A 14765-nucleotide genomic window follows, 5' to 3' on the forward strand; every position below is an offset into this window, starting at 1 on the left:
TCTATTTGCGATTGGCGATCGTCGTGGATATCGTCTCGTCATCCCGTCGATCGCTGTCGTAAGCTAATGAGGAAATGCTCTCACGCAAGAGAAGTTTTGTGAATACGGTTCAGTGTGATCTCGAGGCATTTGCGCGAGTCTCAAGCAAGCAAGTGCCTCGACCACCCACCACGTCGTTGACTGCCTTGATGCTGGCGTCCACCTGGTTGAACCAGCGCTCCGCGTTCTGGAAGGCCAAGTCGCCGCCGATGTAGATGGCAACGTTGTTGGTGGCAAATGCAGCGCTCTGCGCATAAAGCAGGGTGATCTGAGTGCGGCTACATGGCATTTGGCCCAATGTCTCGTACCTCAGCGGCCTTAGCACTTTCGCGTACACAATTTTTATATGCAGCCTCAACAGCCTAATATGCCCACGAGGGAATTTCACTTGTTTCGGTTTCTCACACTGCACCCGCAGAGAGGACTTCCGACGATGCACTCTCGGCGCGCTGGATATCCGTTTCCGGGAGTACGAACCCGCGTTCCTCTCAACACGTCTCGCGGGTGCCTCCTTGCGGTCACTGCGAGTGCTCTCGATTAAGCGCGATGGATCGCAGTGGACGCCTTCGACACTGGCCGCTCGGCTGCAACCGTCGTGGGAATTTCTTTCTCACTCATCTTCACGTGAACAGTGCCAGAATGTGCTGCATGCTCTCGTGAAATACGATCAATCAGAGAGCGGCACCTACGCCATTCAAGATTCTTTTCTTTTTCTTTTTTTTGCGTGGATAGCTTCTAATGGCGACTAGAAAAACACCATATATCCTTAGCGGACCGATCTAATTAAAAACATGAACAATTGAAGCGACATTTGTTGTACGCAAAACCCAATTTATGAAGGTTCCACTTATAAGAAATGCTTTATCTCTTCTAATGGAGGCAGATCGATCATGTTAATTCGTATACATGATATTTATTTATTTTATTCATAATACCTCAAGATCCCAAAACTATCATGTCATGTCTGTCATATGTCATATCATGTCTTAAATACAAATATAAATTTCAAATAAAAATTGCGAAGCATTTTCATACACGTGAATTATACGGTTAATTTAAAAGTGCTGAGGTTTCATAGATTGCTTTCACAGAATACTTTGCCTTTCTCCAGATTTGTGCTTTTCTGTTTACGTTACCGTATGGGTACCCAAGACATCGTATGTGTGGGAGGCCATAAGCGCGTGGACTGGCCCCACCGACATTCATATAAACTACTTTTCTATGCAAAAATGTACTTTCCTGTGTGTACGTGCCATACTTTATGGAATACAGCCAATACAGCCAATTAAATAAAAAGAAAAAGCTATTACTTAGGTTGTATGTGGGCATTGATACTTTTATCACTATAGTGCAATAACTGTTTTTCTTCCTCGGATCAAATTCGCCGAATAATGAGTTAGATCCTATATTCACTCCTAAATCTGGGGGTGTTTTTGTGTCTTCACAGTCACTGCACCTTGACTACACTACATTTGTGTATTTGGCGCGTGTGACATTAAAATTTTATTTTATCGTATGTAAATATATGCGTATGATGTACGCATTCTTTTGCCCCGCTTTGACCGTCCTGTCATACAGGTACATACAAGATCGTTAATTATCAGTAAGGTTGTATTTTCTTGAATCGGTCGAGAATTCACAGGTCTGCCGCGTTACCGCAATGTTCATGTTCAAGCGCACTGGCTGTAGATAGCTGAAATGAACAGTTGGCAGTGCGCTTGATTTGAATTGCTGTCTTTGATTGTTATTGCAAACGCGCAATTCGGATAGGCGAGCGTTCACGTGCACCTCGTGTACTTGAATATACGAGTTAGAGGTTCCTCTTAATCAAAGGGATCACTGCGCAGTATATTAACACGAATTGAGAACGCCAGCAAGCATGTTTTTTTGTTTTCACTTATGCTTCCGCACTTTTCCTTACCTGTTTGAAGACCAGCTTAAGTACATCTTCCGCCATCCGAGCCACGCCAGACTTGACGAGCAGGAAAAGAGACGCGCAAGATTAGTGGAGGGCGTGAAGATTAACTGTATCGAGGGAGGCGCTTCATATTTAGTAACGACCACATGAAACCGACAGACAGTGAAACTATAAGAAAAACATGGGGGCGAAGGAACAGTTCTTGATTGAAACGTAGAAATGAGGGTTAAAACTGTGAAAATTTGTGAAATAAAAGACCCGACGGGAACCGAAACCCACCGCTTAATGACACGTGCGTTCCTCTAGAAATTGAGCTAAGGCGAAGGCTATCGTCAACCCCCGCCCCAATCTGCTTTCTTTCAAGATGCGTGTTTTACAGCTAGCCCAGGAAAAGCTGGAGAGGCCTTCTGTGGCTAAAAAGGCCGCCTATCCACCTCTACACGTCATGCAGCGCAGCCCCTCGACATCACGTGCCAGCTAGACCGCGCACGTGGGAACAAGTCGCTTCGCCCGTACCTGGCTGTCGTACACGGAGCAGTAGTAGTCCTGCACGCAGAACTCTGACGGTGCGATGTAGGTGCCACTGTACATTAGAATGGTGAACATGTCGTGACTCGAGCCTGGGAACAAATTAATTAGAACTGGGGTACTCGGTTTAGCCAATAACAACATAAACAAGCCAGCAGTCACGGTTGACATGGATTGCATAGACAGATCACAGGGCGCTATTTACGAACAAAAGCATGGCACCGCTGTTAAAAAGGAAATAAGAAGTAGAAGTAGGAACACCGTGCTCAACAAACAGAAAACGGAAAACGACATCAGGGTGCCGCACGAATAACGCAGTGGTTATACAGGACCAATTCCAACCACCGGCGCGATCTTTCTTGCTCCACTTTCTTGTGATGGATGGATGCTGTGAGCGTTCCCTTTGGAACGGGGTATATAGTGGGTTGCACCACCAAGCTGTTGTTGTTATAGTGCCTAATGTTCTCCCTATGTTAACAAAGAAAAAAGAAGAAAAAAAGAACGAGAGATAAATGAATAAAAAAGCAAGATGAATTTCCATAACCAAACTTTCTGAACCTCTATTGTGAACTTTGCTTTTGCACGCCTCCGTCGTTTCCCTACTTTTCTTCCACCAATCTTCCAATCGCCTCTCACTAATCTCTACTGCGGACACGTTTACTTTCCCCTGCTCTCGCTGAACCCAAGGGCTTCAAGGAGGCCAGTGATGTCCAAATCAACCGCTTGGTATATATCTTCACATTCTAATAAAACATGCTATATCGTTTCCCTAGCTTTACCGCAGCCCAAGCACATGCTTCTTCTTCCTCCATATATGTAGCTTTATAGCTGCGTGTTCTAAGGCGTCCCGATCTCGCTTCGAAAAGTAATGAGCTAATTCCCTTTGAGTTATCATAAATTGTTTATTTCATGATCTCGTTTTTTTTTCCTCTTAATTAGTTACTCGTGGCCGGTTACCGTGGCCTTCGCCTTTAAAGCGCCCCCTTACGTTCGCTTGTTCTTTCTCTGCATACCACTCCCACGCCTTCTGACGTTCGCCCTTTCTTGTGTAACAAACGAGCGACGGCTGGAGGCCAAGCTGACACGCCGTCCGACGTCGCTCGTCCGCACCGCCCACGCGGCTCGGAGCACATCTGTCGCCGGCGTCGCGCGACGGGTGGCACGGAGCGCGCGAGCAAGCCGCCGCTTCCCCCCCTCTTCGGGACGTCGGCGGGATCGTCCCGTGGGCGCTTCCCCGTCCCGGACGAGCACGCCGTGCGGGGCGATCGCCGTCTCGGTTCGCGGGACCGCACTCGCGGAGGCCTTCGAGTCTGCGATACGGGCGAGCGTTATTATTTCGGCTTTTCCACGTGGCGAATTGAACGTCCTCGATCGATACCTTCGAGCAGTCTTTGCGAGAAATTACTACGCTGGCACTGTTGTTTACAGCTACGAATAATAAATGCACATTCGTATAGCTGCACTTGTATCATGTGCACCGCTAGTGTCTTATCTTCAGCCCACAAATTCCCCATTTTCCTAACTTCATTTATAACGAACGTGAAAAAAGATTCCGCATATCGTTTCTCGTCGTACATACTGCGACTGTTTCTTCTTTTGTTAATCGAACCTATAGTGGGTGATGAGCATCGAGGAAAAAGAAGAAAAAACGAACGAGGCGCTCAGGCAGTGCAAAAGAACGACGGCCGCCTGATCTACACTAGCTTGATACGCCGCATGTATTGTGGAGACTAAATGGGGCTTAGCTCCGTTCTTGCAATCAACACTTGACGCGCGTGATCCACGTGGACTACGCGACCTTAAGTAAGCTCGCGAGACATGGCGTCGTCCACTGCTGCGTCACGTACCGAGCTCTGCCTGGGGCTTCCAGACAAACTCGAGCCTCTTGGTGTCCCGCCAATGTTTTAACAGCGCATGGTGTACCCTGCTCACCACCAGACAGTCGTAGCCCATCTGCGAACGCGCGTAAGAGAAAACTTGTCAAGGATTTCACACTGGGCGATGCAAAACTCGGCAAGGACGAGGACCGAGCAAAGACGAGGACCGGGCTGAGACGTTCAAAGGCGGAAACATGTGTGGATTTATATAGATCTGGGCGGGCCGGTTGATGGTGTTCTAGTCGTGAGATTACAAAGTCACATAATGCATAGAACTAATAACCGGTAGTCTATTAAACAACGCTGTGCCAAAGGGAAGGCAAAAGACGCGCAGGGCGGCAGAGTATTACAGGTAATCACTTAAACAATAGGAATATTGCGTTTATGATTACGGGCGAGATCGGGGATCGTCTGTCGCAGTACACGCACAAGTGGAGCACTTCTGTGGGAGCCCGCTCTATCCTACAGCTAAATGAAATAGGATATGACACTGACGATGAAGCTGTTTATTCTGATACAAATACGCGATACCGGAAAGCAACGGAAAAAGCTGTCTACGCGTAGCCGATGGCATGTCCACACATGGGTTGCACGAAACCGGCGTTCTGGAGACATCTCCCTGTGAACTGAAACAAGTCGCGTGCACGAGAGTGGCCTTCTGTTTCGTATAATGCAAGAAAAAGCTTGCCGCGTGGGACCTCGTGGTACGAATTATTTAACAATACTACTGTGACATGATCAACAATTTGTTAGAAATTAACAGTTCTTTTTTACTTTTACACGCACACACGCACACACGCGCGCACGCGCGCACACACACACACACGCACAAACAGCCTCTTGTGTTTCCACGAAATATCTAAAATTAGAAGTTCATCAATAAACCAGAATCTACGAAATTTACCTGGCGATATTTTTACCCCTTCTTTCGAGGCGATTATCCGAAGCGGCTGAAGCAATGAGAGAGCGATGATCGGCGCGTCAAGTGAGCAAAGCAGACTCACCTCGGCGAGCAGCGTGGCGAATCCCTTGGAGTGACCGAAGGGGTCGATCTGCCAGCCCACCTTGACGCCCCCGCACTCGCCGAACGTGTCGTTCAGGTAGCGCAGTCCCATCGTCATCTGGTCCACGATGGCCGTGTAGTGGGTGACCGCTTCGTCGTTTTGCGTCCAACCGCCGCCCACGAACTGAAGCCTGCCTGCGAGGAGGCGGCGCGCGCTGTGTATAACGCCCAGTGGTCCTCCAACTCCGAGACTTGTTTGGGAAGCCCGTTGGTTGGAAGAAGCTGGCGTCACTTGCGCAGACGTCTACGGAATCTCGCGAGTCGTAGTTGACGTGCTAGCGCTGTGGTTACCTCCGGTGTCGAGATGCCGGAGGTTTGGCATACGGGATCGCCCACGACGCCTACAACCGCTCGCTGTGTATGAATTACTCAAAATGAATGAATGAATGTGCATTGTTTAGTGGCGCAAGGGTCAGGTATGGCCAAAGAGCGCCATGACTGATAATGTTGTGTGAAGCGCTGATTTGTGAGTTGCGATGGTGGGATGTAACATGGCTGTAAAGTGGCCTAAAATCAATCCGTATCATAGAAGCGTAAAACGATATATAGTGTAAAATTATGATAGTGATACATGTAATTGTCTATGGATATAGTACGCGTAATAAGTGATCATGGAGCTAAAATGCAAGACTATCGAAATAGCACCTATGCCTCCGGGAGGCCTTTGAGCCCAAAGGCTGGGAGGCAGGTGCTTTCTTTTAATGCAGTTACCGCAGCAGAAACCTCAGTTAAGAGGCCGTGCTACGCATTTCCTGGTGCTATAACATGAAAACAATGTACATCTTTTAAAAATGCGAACAAGGATTGATATTTAAAGAGAGGTTCTGTACATATACGATCATTAGAGGATGAAGTGGAATTTGTTGCCAGGGTGGTAATGGAAAATGCTTTTTCCTATTAGCGTCTAATTCAGTGCATTGCAGCAGGATGTGAAGCACGGTAAGTGGCTCACCACATTTATCACACGTGGTGGATCGCCACCGGACAAGAGGTATGCGTGTGCGCTGTATGTGTGTCCTATCCTGAGCCTGCAAACTGTTACTTCTGTATGGCGGTTCTTTGATACCGGCGGCCAGTTGCCAAGATACGGCTTGATAACATGTAGTTTATTTTCTGTTTCTTCATCCCACAAGCGTTGCCAGAAAGCCCTTAGCTTTTTTCTTATTGAGGGCTTGAGGTCCATTACAGGGACAGTCGTGGAAGTGTTGGAAGCGTTCGCGTGGACGGATGTGGCTAGCTGGTCACCCAACACGTTTCCCTCTATCTCTCGGTGCCCTGGCACCCAGCATACGACAATATGCTGCTTGGACGCATAGGTGGTTAGTAATGCTAAGTAAAGAGACAGGATTACAGGGTTTTGATATTTCTTGATAGTTTTCAAAGCATTTACGACGCTCAAAGAGTCTGTGTATATAACTGCCTTTGGGATATTATTCTTTAATGTGTTTAACGGCGGCCAATATCGCGTAGGCCTCTGCCGTGAAAATACTTGTGTTAGGGTGCAGAACACCGGCATCCGAAAAGGATGGACCGACCGCTGCGTAAGATACGCCAGAATTACACTTTGATGCGTCTGTAAAGAATTCAGGACAGGAGTATTTGTGCTGTAATTCCAGGAAGTACATTCGTATATGCGCGAGAGGCGCGCACTTTGTAACAGCTACGAAGGCTGTATCACAGTCTATTGGTTGCCACTGCCACGGTGGGGGCCGTATAGCAGGGGACATAAGGTGGCATTCAAGCAGGGGAACCCTTGTTTCTTCAGCTATGTGTCTAACACGCAGTGAGAAAGGCTTTGCCACGTACTGTGGGCCGGTTGCGAAAAAGTTGACAACTGGACAAATCGTTTATGGTGTAATACGCGGGGTGCTGACTGTTTCCGTTCACTCTAAGAAAATACATGAAAGACGAATATGTTCTCTGCAGTTGAAGTGACCATTCATCCGATTCAACGTACAGACTTTTCACTGGGCTTGTTCTAAAGGCACCTGTGGACAGGCGAATTCCTAAGTGGTGGACAGGGTCTAGCATCTTTAGAGCAGTCGGAGTAGCCGACTGGTAAACTATGGCTCCATAGTCTAGTCGTGTGCGTATGAGGCTTTTATACAAGTTCATGAGGCATTTTCTATCACTGCCCTAGGTTGTGCGTGAGAGCACCTTTAAGATATTCATTGTTTTCATACATTTGTTTTTAAGATACTTTATGTGCTGTACAAAGGTTAATTTCGCGTCTAAAGTTATGCCTAAAAATTTATGTTCCCTGTTTACAGGCAGACGCTCACCATGCAACACAATTTCAGGATCAGGGTGCAGGCCTATTTTTCTAGAGAAAATGACACAGGTGCTTTTTTGTGGGTTCAGTCTGAACCCGTTCTCACCAGCCCATTTGGAGACCTTGTTAAGACCTAGCTGGACCTGTCGCTCACAGATCGCAAGAGAACTTGATTGAAATCCTATCTGCACGTCGTCAACATATGTTGAATATAAGATGTTATGTGGTATGTGTAGACGAAGAGAATTCATTTTTACTTTAAAGAGCGTGCAGCTAAGCACCCCGCCCTGCGGCACTCCAGCTTCCTGTACACATTTCCGTGACAAAACATTGCCCACTCGAACGCGGAATGTGCGGTTAGACAGATAACTTTCGATAACATTAACATATTACCACGTATACCTAAGTGTGAGAGGTCTCTCAATATCCCGAACCGCCACGTAGTATCATAGGCTTTCTCTATATCAAGGAATACTGATAAGAAAAACTGCTTATGGACAAAAGCTTCACGGATACGTGCCTCGATACATATGAGATGGTCACTGGTGGATCGACCCTCCCAAAACCCGCACTGGTATGGGTCGAGCAATTTGTTTGACTCAAGGAAGTGTAGTAGGCGACAGTTAATCATTTTTTCGAATACGTTGCAGAGACAAATTGTTAGTGCTATAGGTCTGTAACTTGTTACAGAGGAAGGATCCTTTCCAAGCTTCAGAATTGGAATTATAATAGCCTCCTTCCAAACAGAGGGGATCTCGCCGGAAAACCATATAGCGTTGTAAAGGGAAAGGAGGGTTTTCTGTGTTTCGGATGGTAGTTGTTTTAACATCTCATATATTACGCGGTCTGAACCTGGGGCGGATGCATTACAACAGTTCAGAGCTGCCTGTAGTTCTGCTATGCAGAATGGTTCGTTGTACGCCGCACTTTCTGCACATTTTCTTTCTAACTTTTGCTTCTCGATTCGTGTTTTGTACTTTAGGAATGTTTCGGAGTAGTGTGAGGAGCTGGATATGTGTTCAAAGTGTGTACCAAGAAAGTTGCCTTGATCTTCCAGGCTTTCTCCGTGGCTATTTACTAAAGGCAGGGAATACGTTTGTTGCCCATTAACTTTTTTTCACTCTATTCCATACTTTTCTCTCATCTGTGTACGAGTTGATGCTTGATATAAACTTCGCCCAACTCTCTCGTCTTGCTTGTCGGCGCATTCTCTTTGCCTGGGATTTGACACGTTTAAAGTTTTCCAGGTTTTCTGCTGTTGGAGAATCGCGAAGCATCGCCCACGCTTTGTTCTGGTTCCTCCGTGCTTGCCTACATGCGTCGTTCCACCAGGGAACACGCCGTTTGGAACCCATGCCGCTCGCTTGAGTTACGTGGGACACCCATGTTACGTGGGACATGTTACGTGGGACACCCTGTATGTGCCATGCACAGAGAACGGTTCGAAGTTTGCCTATATATGTGCGGAGGAACATCTTAAAAATGGAGATGTTTTATTTTTCTGCCCTCGAGTACCGACGCTGTGCTGTCTGAACAAATGTCTTTTTTTTTGCTTTAAAACTTGAGTGTCACCGCACATAGTTGCGCGCTAATTTTAGCGACACACACTCACACACACACACACACACACACACACACACACACACACACACACGCACACACACACACGCACACACACACACACACACACAAACACGCACGCGCGCACGCACGCACACGATTTTCTGTTTCTCAGGTTTGATGGATTCACCTCAACAAAAAATTACAGGGGTTGGGGAGAGGGAAATCGGGGGAGGGGCGCATTATTTGTCAAAGTATGTCTGCGTAGCACCTCAGTGACATTTTTGGACACCTTGAGCGTCGAAGAGGAACTTTACATGCTGGCATAACTTTTGACAGTGGGTCCTTCGTCCCTCTCTCTAATGGCGAAGTCTCGGTCGAATCGCCTAGGGAAGATTAATATAGGCGGTTGGAGGGCCGGTTAGCGAAACACGTCGAAAGTGGTGCATATTCCTTTGCATTTATGCTGCATTCTGTATTTTGCGCAAGAAGATTCTGTTAATAAGAGCAAAGAAATAGCTCGAGCAAGAGAATGGAAAACGAGGTGCGGCGATCGCGGGCGCGTGGCAAGGATAGTTCTTGTTTTGTTGTTGTCGTCGTTATCGTCGTCGTCGTTGTTGTTTAATGCGAGGGTTAATGCCTCAGGGCATACAGGGGTATGGGATGCGAGCGAATAAGGATGATTAATTAAATGAATAAAAAAACTGGCAGAGGCTTAGCTTGGCTAAGCCTAGTGAATTGCGAAAGCAATCTTCTGTTCAGGTTGTAGAGTTCCATACTGCTAATCGAACGTGTAGATGCAGTCTCGTCGCCATTTAAAGCATCCATAAGGCTTGCTGTCGAACGATCAGGTGTCGCCAAAGTCGCGTCAGCATTGAGAGCATGTATGATACTTGTAGATGCACCCAGATCAAGAGACGTTGAGCGCATTCGCCTGGCTGCATAATATGCACGCCGTTTATCTAAACGTTGTTCCCGCTCTCCATCCGTTTCTTCCACACGCCGCCGCTTCTTAGCTGCAGCACATCGTTGCAGCTTCACCTTATACACATCATCCGACATGCCGTGGAGGATTCGCTGGGACGACTGCGACGAGCCGAGTTGGGGGGCCGCTTTTCCACAGCTGGCATGACGGATGGATGGATGGAAGGTAGGAGCGTCCCCTTTGAAACGGGGCGATGCCAGTTGCCACCATGCTCAGATATTTATTTTGCCTTTAATTTTTATTTTTATCTGTGTTGTGTGTTATTGAATTTCTCGATTTTCTTTAAATACGTCTTCCTACCCTTTTAACCTTATGTCACCTCTCTGCTTTTGAGCCACCAATCCTCCAATCGCCTTTTGCTAATTTCCACCGCATATTTATTTACATGACTATTATTATCTCTGAACCCTAGGGCCTCAGGAAGGGTGACTGTGACCGCATCGACATCGGGCTTGATACATCACATTTTAGTACGAGGTGTTCCATTGTTTCTACATATTTATCAAACACAGTACATGTGTCTTCTTCGTTAAATTTCTTTTTTATAGCTCCGCGTTCTAAGACATCCTGATCTAGCTTCAAAGAGTAGGGCACTGCCTCTTGAGTTATCATAAAACGCTTCCTTCCTGATCTGCTGTTTCCAGTATCGATATAGTTCCACACTATGCTTCTTTTCCATTGAATTTATCCAATTTTTACCTTCCGCATTTTTAACCTGTCGTTTAATGATCTGTCTTTCTTCGTCCTCGTGTCTGGCATACTCACTGGTTAGCTTCCTAGTTCTTTTCCGCCATTGTGAGTCAACGCTCTTTCTGTATAGGTATTTAAACACCTTAGCTGCCCACCTGTTATCGTCCAATTTCCTCAGACGTTTTTCGTATAGGATATTACTCTGAGCTTCCCGTGCTTCGAACGATGCCCAGCCCATATCTCCCTGCACTGCTTCGTTTGTGGTTTTCCCGTGGGCACCTAGTGCTAACCTTCCCACAGCTCTCTGATTTACTTCTAGTCTCGACTGAACCTCTGCCCTTAAACACAGGACCGCATTCCCTAAAGTAAGCCCCGGCACCATTACTCCCTTCCAAATACCTCTCAGTACCTCATACCTGTTGTACCCCCACAATGCCTTATGTTTCATTATCCTGGCATCTCTTCGCCCTTTTGCTATGAGAGACTGTTCGTGCTTTTCCGTGTATAATCTGCCCTTTGTTTATCCATACCCCGAGATACTTGTATTCGGCCACTCGGGGTATTACATGGCCTTGTATTGTAAGCTCCTGATCAGTTGTATCGTTGAAAAACATCCCACCGGACTTAGCTGCACTAAAACTGAAACCTAAACTGTCTCCTTTGTCCCCACAGTAATTAACCAGAGTTTGCAAATCTTCCTGGCTATCTGCTAACAGTACAATATTGTCCGCATACATTAAACCCGGTAGTCGTTGCTCAACAACCTTTTCGCCTAATCTGTACGACAGATTATACCCTAGATTGCTTCGTTGTAACCTTCTTTCCATGCTTATCATATAAAGCATGAACAGCAGCGGTGATAGAGGACAACCTTGCCTTAATCCTTTGTGAACCTCGACAGTTGTCGTACTCTTTAATTCCTAATGACGTCACGTACAGCGAGCGCCCCTCGCGGCAGCGGCGCGCAGCTGCAGCATGGAGGATTCGCTGGGACGATCGCGACGAGCCGAGTTGGGGCCCCGCTTTTCCACAGCTGGTATGACGTCACACATAGGTCATGCTAAAGGTCAATGGTGGATTCTCCGGGACGACGGCCAAGAGCGGAAACCTCGAGCAGTATTGCTTTCGCAATAAAAAGATTTGCGGATCTAATAAAGTCCAAGAGGGATCGATAATGCGGTCGCTCCGTCCGAGCATGTGTAGTGGCTAGGATTATGTGGCGAAAGTCCCGCTGCTGCGAGGTGCCGGAGCCTCGTCGGTTTCAACGCAGGGTAAACCCACATCAGGTGGTGGACGTCGTCTTCGGCATTGCGTGACTTGCAGACTGGACACCCAGGGCGGGGACGTAACTGGTGAAAGCGCGGCCACTTCCGATTCACGGCAGGAGTGAGGGCAACCCCGACCCGGATCCTCCGAAGCGCAGCCTCGTCAAGACTGCGGGGGAGGGTTACCGCACACTGTTACGGTTGGCATGTAACACCCCGGGCAAAGACCCTGCTCAACCGAAACGGAGGTAGGGTTCCTAATTTCCTATGGTTTGTCTCGGGTGGTGGCCGGTCTGGCAGGCGCCCCGCAGCGATGACAGGCCCCTTTGTGTGTGCGACCAAGGGGAGAACCCTTTCCACGAACTGTCCAACTCTAGGGGAGAACGCTTTCCGCGAACCAACGTCGCCTAGAAGAAAGGATCAGCGGCCAACGATCCCGGATCCGCGGGTTGCCACCAGCGGAGGCAAACTCGTGAAATGTCACCTGAGAAAGTGGGGGCAGCCGCAAAGCAACGACGGGGACGTGCAACGTCACCTAGGAAAGTGGGAGCAGCCGCAAATCCACAACCAGACTCGGTGCATGTCACGTGACGTTGACGTGAGCAAGATCCCGCCTACAATTTTACTGGGCCTGTTTAAGGGGCCCCGCAATGTACTTTTCCCCTTCATTCATTCTCTTCTTCTTATCCTTCACCAACCATTGAATAAACAGTGCAAGTTTCGCACTAGAAATCGTCTCGTCCTTGCCTGGTCGCCGTGGTCTACCGGACGCCTGCAGCCCGCCGACAACGCCACGCTACCCAATAGTAACGCCGGTCGGTGTTCGAGAAACAGGCGTCGCAACAACACGGAGGTATGAGAGCACGGGTGCGGCGCCGGAGGTTCTCCTTTCTTGTTAAAAGGAGGGTCGCATCATCCAGGTGAAGGAGCTGAGGCTTACAAAATAAACGGCTGCGTAAGACGCGCGGCTCGCCCCTCGCCGTATATGACACCATGGTCTGCCGGACAACGAAGTCTTCGGGCTTCCCAGGTTATGCGTAAATTCTCAATCGAAGGAAAGCTTATGAAAAAAAACGTTGTCATCCGCAAGGCGCTACCACGATGCCACAAGGAAGACAACATATAAAAAGAACATTAATCTGTTCCTCTCAGATATATATTTATATTTATACTTACCTCTAGGTTAAAAAAGAAAAGAAAAAGAAACGAAGGAAACATTCCAGTTGGTAAAAGTTAGTTGTTCTTTATTGCGCTTGCGCTGCAATAAAGAACAATAAATGAACAGATAAATCAACGGGGCTGGAAGACATTGCCGTCGGTCCTCTTCTTCTGCAGTTTCCATAGAGCAGCATTTATTTGTTATATTTAGGAAGTCTGATCATGCGCCTATAATTTAAAATTACAATGTTTGCGCAATTTCTTACTGCGACTGTTTCTATTGAAGGTGCCTACAATGCGCACAAACCGCTCAGACACTTGAATGGAGGGACTCTTTTATGGAAGTTGCAGAAGATTGCCTGGCAGCAGGATTGGCAGAGGATTGCCTGGAAGAAGTGACGCCCGAAATCGCACCTCCACCTATCAGCTCACTGCAATTGAACACCATGAACACGCATTTTCAAATCTGAGTACAGTATCTGGTCGAAGTAATTAAAAAGGCGTAATTAAAGAAAGCTTGCTCTTGTACTAGAAAAGAAAAGAAGGAAAATTATTTTTTTTCAATTCTGCACACAAAGCTACAGACGATATAATAACGAAATGAAAGAGAGAGAGAGATTAGCAAGGTCGTCGGTGAGACTGTACTTTTCCACTTCGGCGCGATTATTCTTATACCTGAACCCGAACGTTAAGGCCTCAAAAGCAAGGACTACAAAAATGTCATGCTGAGGCCAACCTTACGGGGAGGAATTTTTCTCTCTCATTAAGATGGGTAGCGATGACATGAGAGTACAAAATGGTCCAAGTATTCGTCTTCACTGCAAAAGATACCAGACCAGATCTATGCGCGCAAGCATTTAGTGACGGAACTCGGCAATGCAATCGGGTGAGAATTACTTCAAATCACACCCTTCGGCATAACTTTGCGCTCCAAAGATGTAGATGTATGTAGTTAATCAACAAGCGTAAGACAGCGGACATAAGGAACTATAATATGGAAAGAATTGAACAGGCTCTCAGGAACGGAGGAAGCCTAAAAGCAGTGAAGAAGAAACTAGGAATAGGCAAAAATCAGATGTGTGCGTTAAGAGACAAAGCTGGCAATATCGTTACTAATATGGATGAGATAGTTCAAGTGGCTGAAGAGTTTTATAGAGATTTATACAGTACCAGTAACATCCACGACGATAAGGTGAGAGAGAATAGGCTAGAGGAACTTGAAATCCCACAGGTAACACCGGAAGAGGTAAAGAACGCCTTGGGAGCTATGCAAAGGGGGAAGGCAGCTGGGGAGGATCAGGTAACAGCAGATTTGTTGAAGGATGGTGGGAACGTTGTCCTAGAAAGATTGGCCGCCCTATATACACAATGTCTCATGACCTCGAACGTACCGGAATCTTGGAAGAACGC

The 14765-nt window shown here is 47.2% G+C and overlaps 1 protein-coding gene across 1 annotated transcript in view; it reads right to left on the reverse strand.

Annotated features, from left to right (window-relative positions):
* The window catches only part of LOC126527458 (lysosomal alpha-mannosidase-like), a 68836-nt gene that overhangs the window by 43073 nt on the left and 10998 nt on the right, over positions 1-14765 (reverse strand). The window contains exons 4-8 of the mRNA XM_072284351.1: positions 5367-5560; positions 4333-4438; positions 2474-2577; positions 1961-2011; positions 170-286 (exon numbers count right to left, since the gene is read on the reverse strand). Coding sequence (XP_072140452.1) covers positions 170-286; positions 1961-2011; positions 2474-2577; positions 4333-4438; positions 5367-5560 — 572 coding nt within the window. The remainder of the gene's footprint in view (positions 1-169; positions 287-1960; positions 2012-2473; positions 2578-4332; positions 4439-5366; positions 5561-14765) is intronic.

This window comes from Dermacentor andersoni, chromosome 9 (assembly GCF_023375885.2).
Source record: "Dermacentor andersoni chromosome 9, qqDerAnde1_hic_scaffold, whole genome shotgun sequence".
Classification (NCBI taxonomy): Eukaryota; Metazoa; Arthropoda; class Arachnida; order Ixodida; family Ixodidae; genus Dermacentor; species Dermacentor andersoni.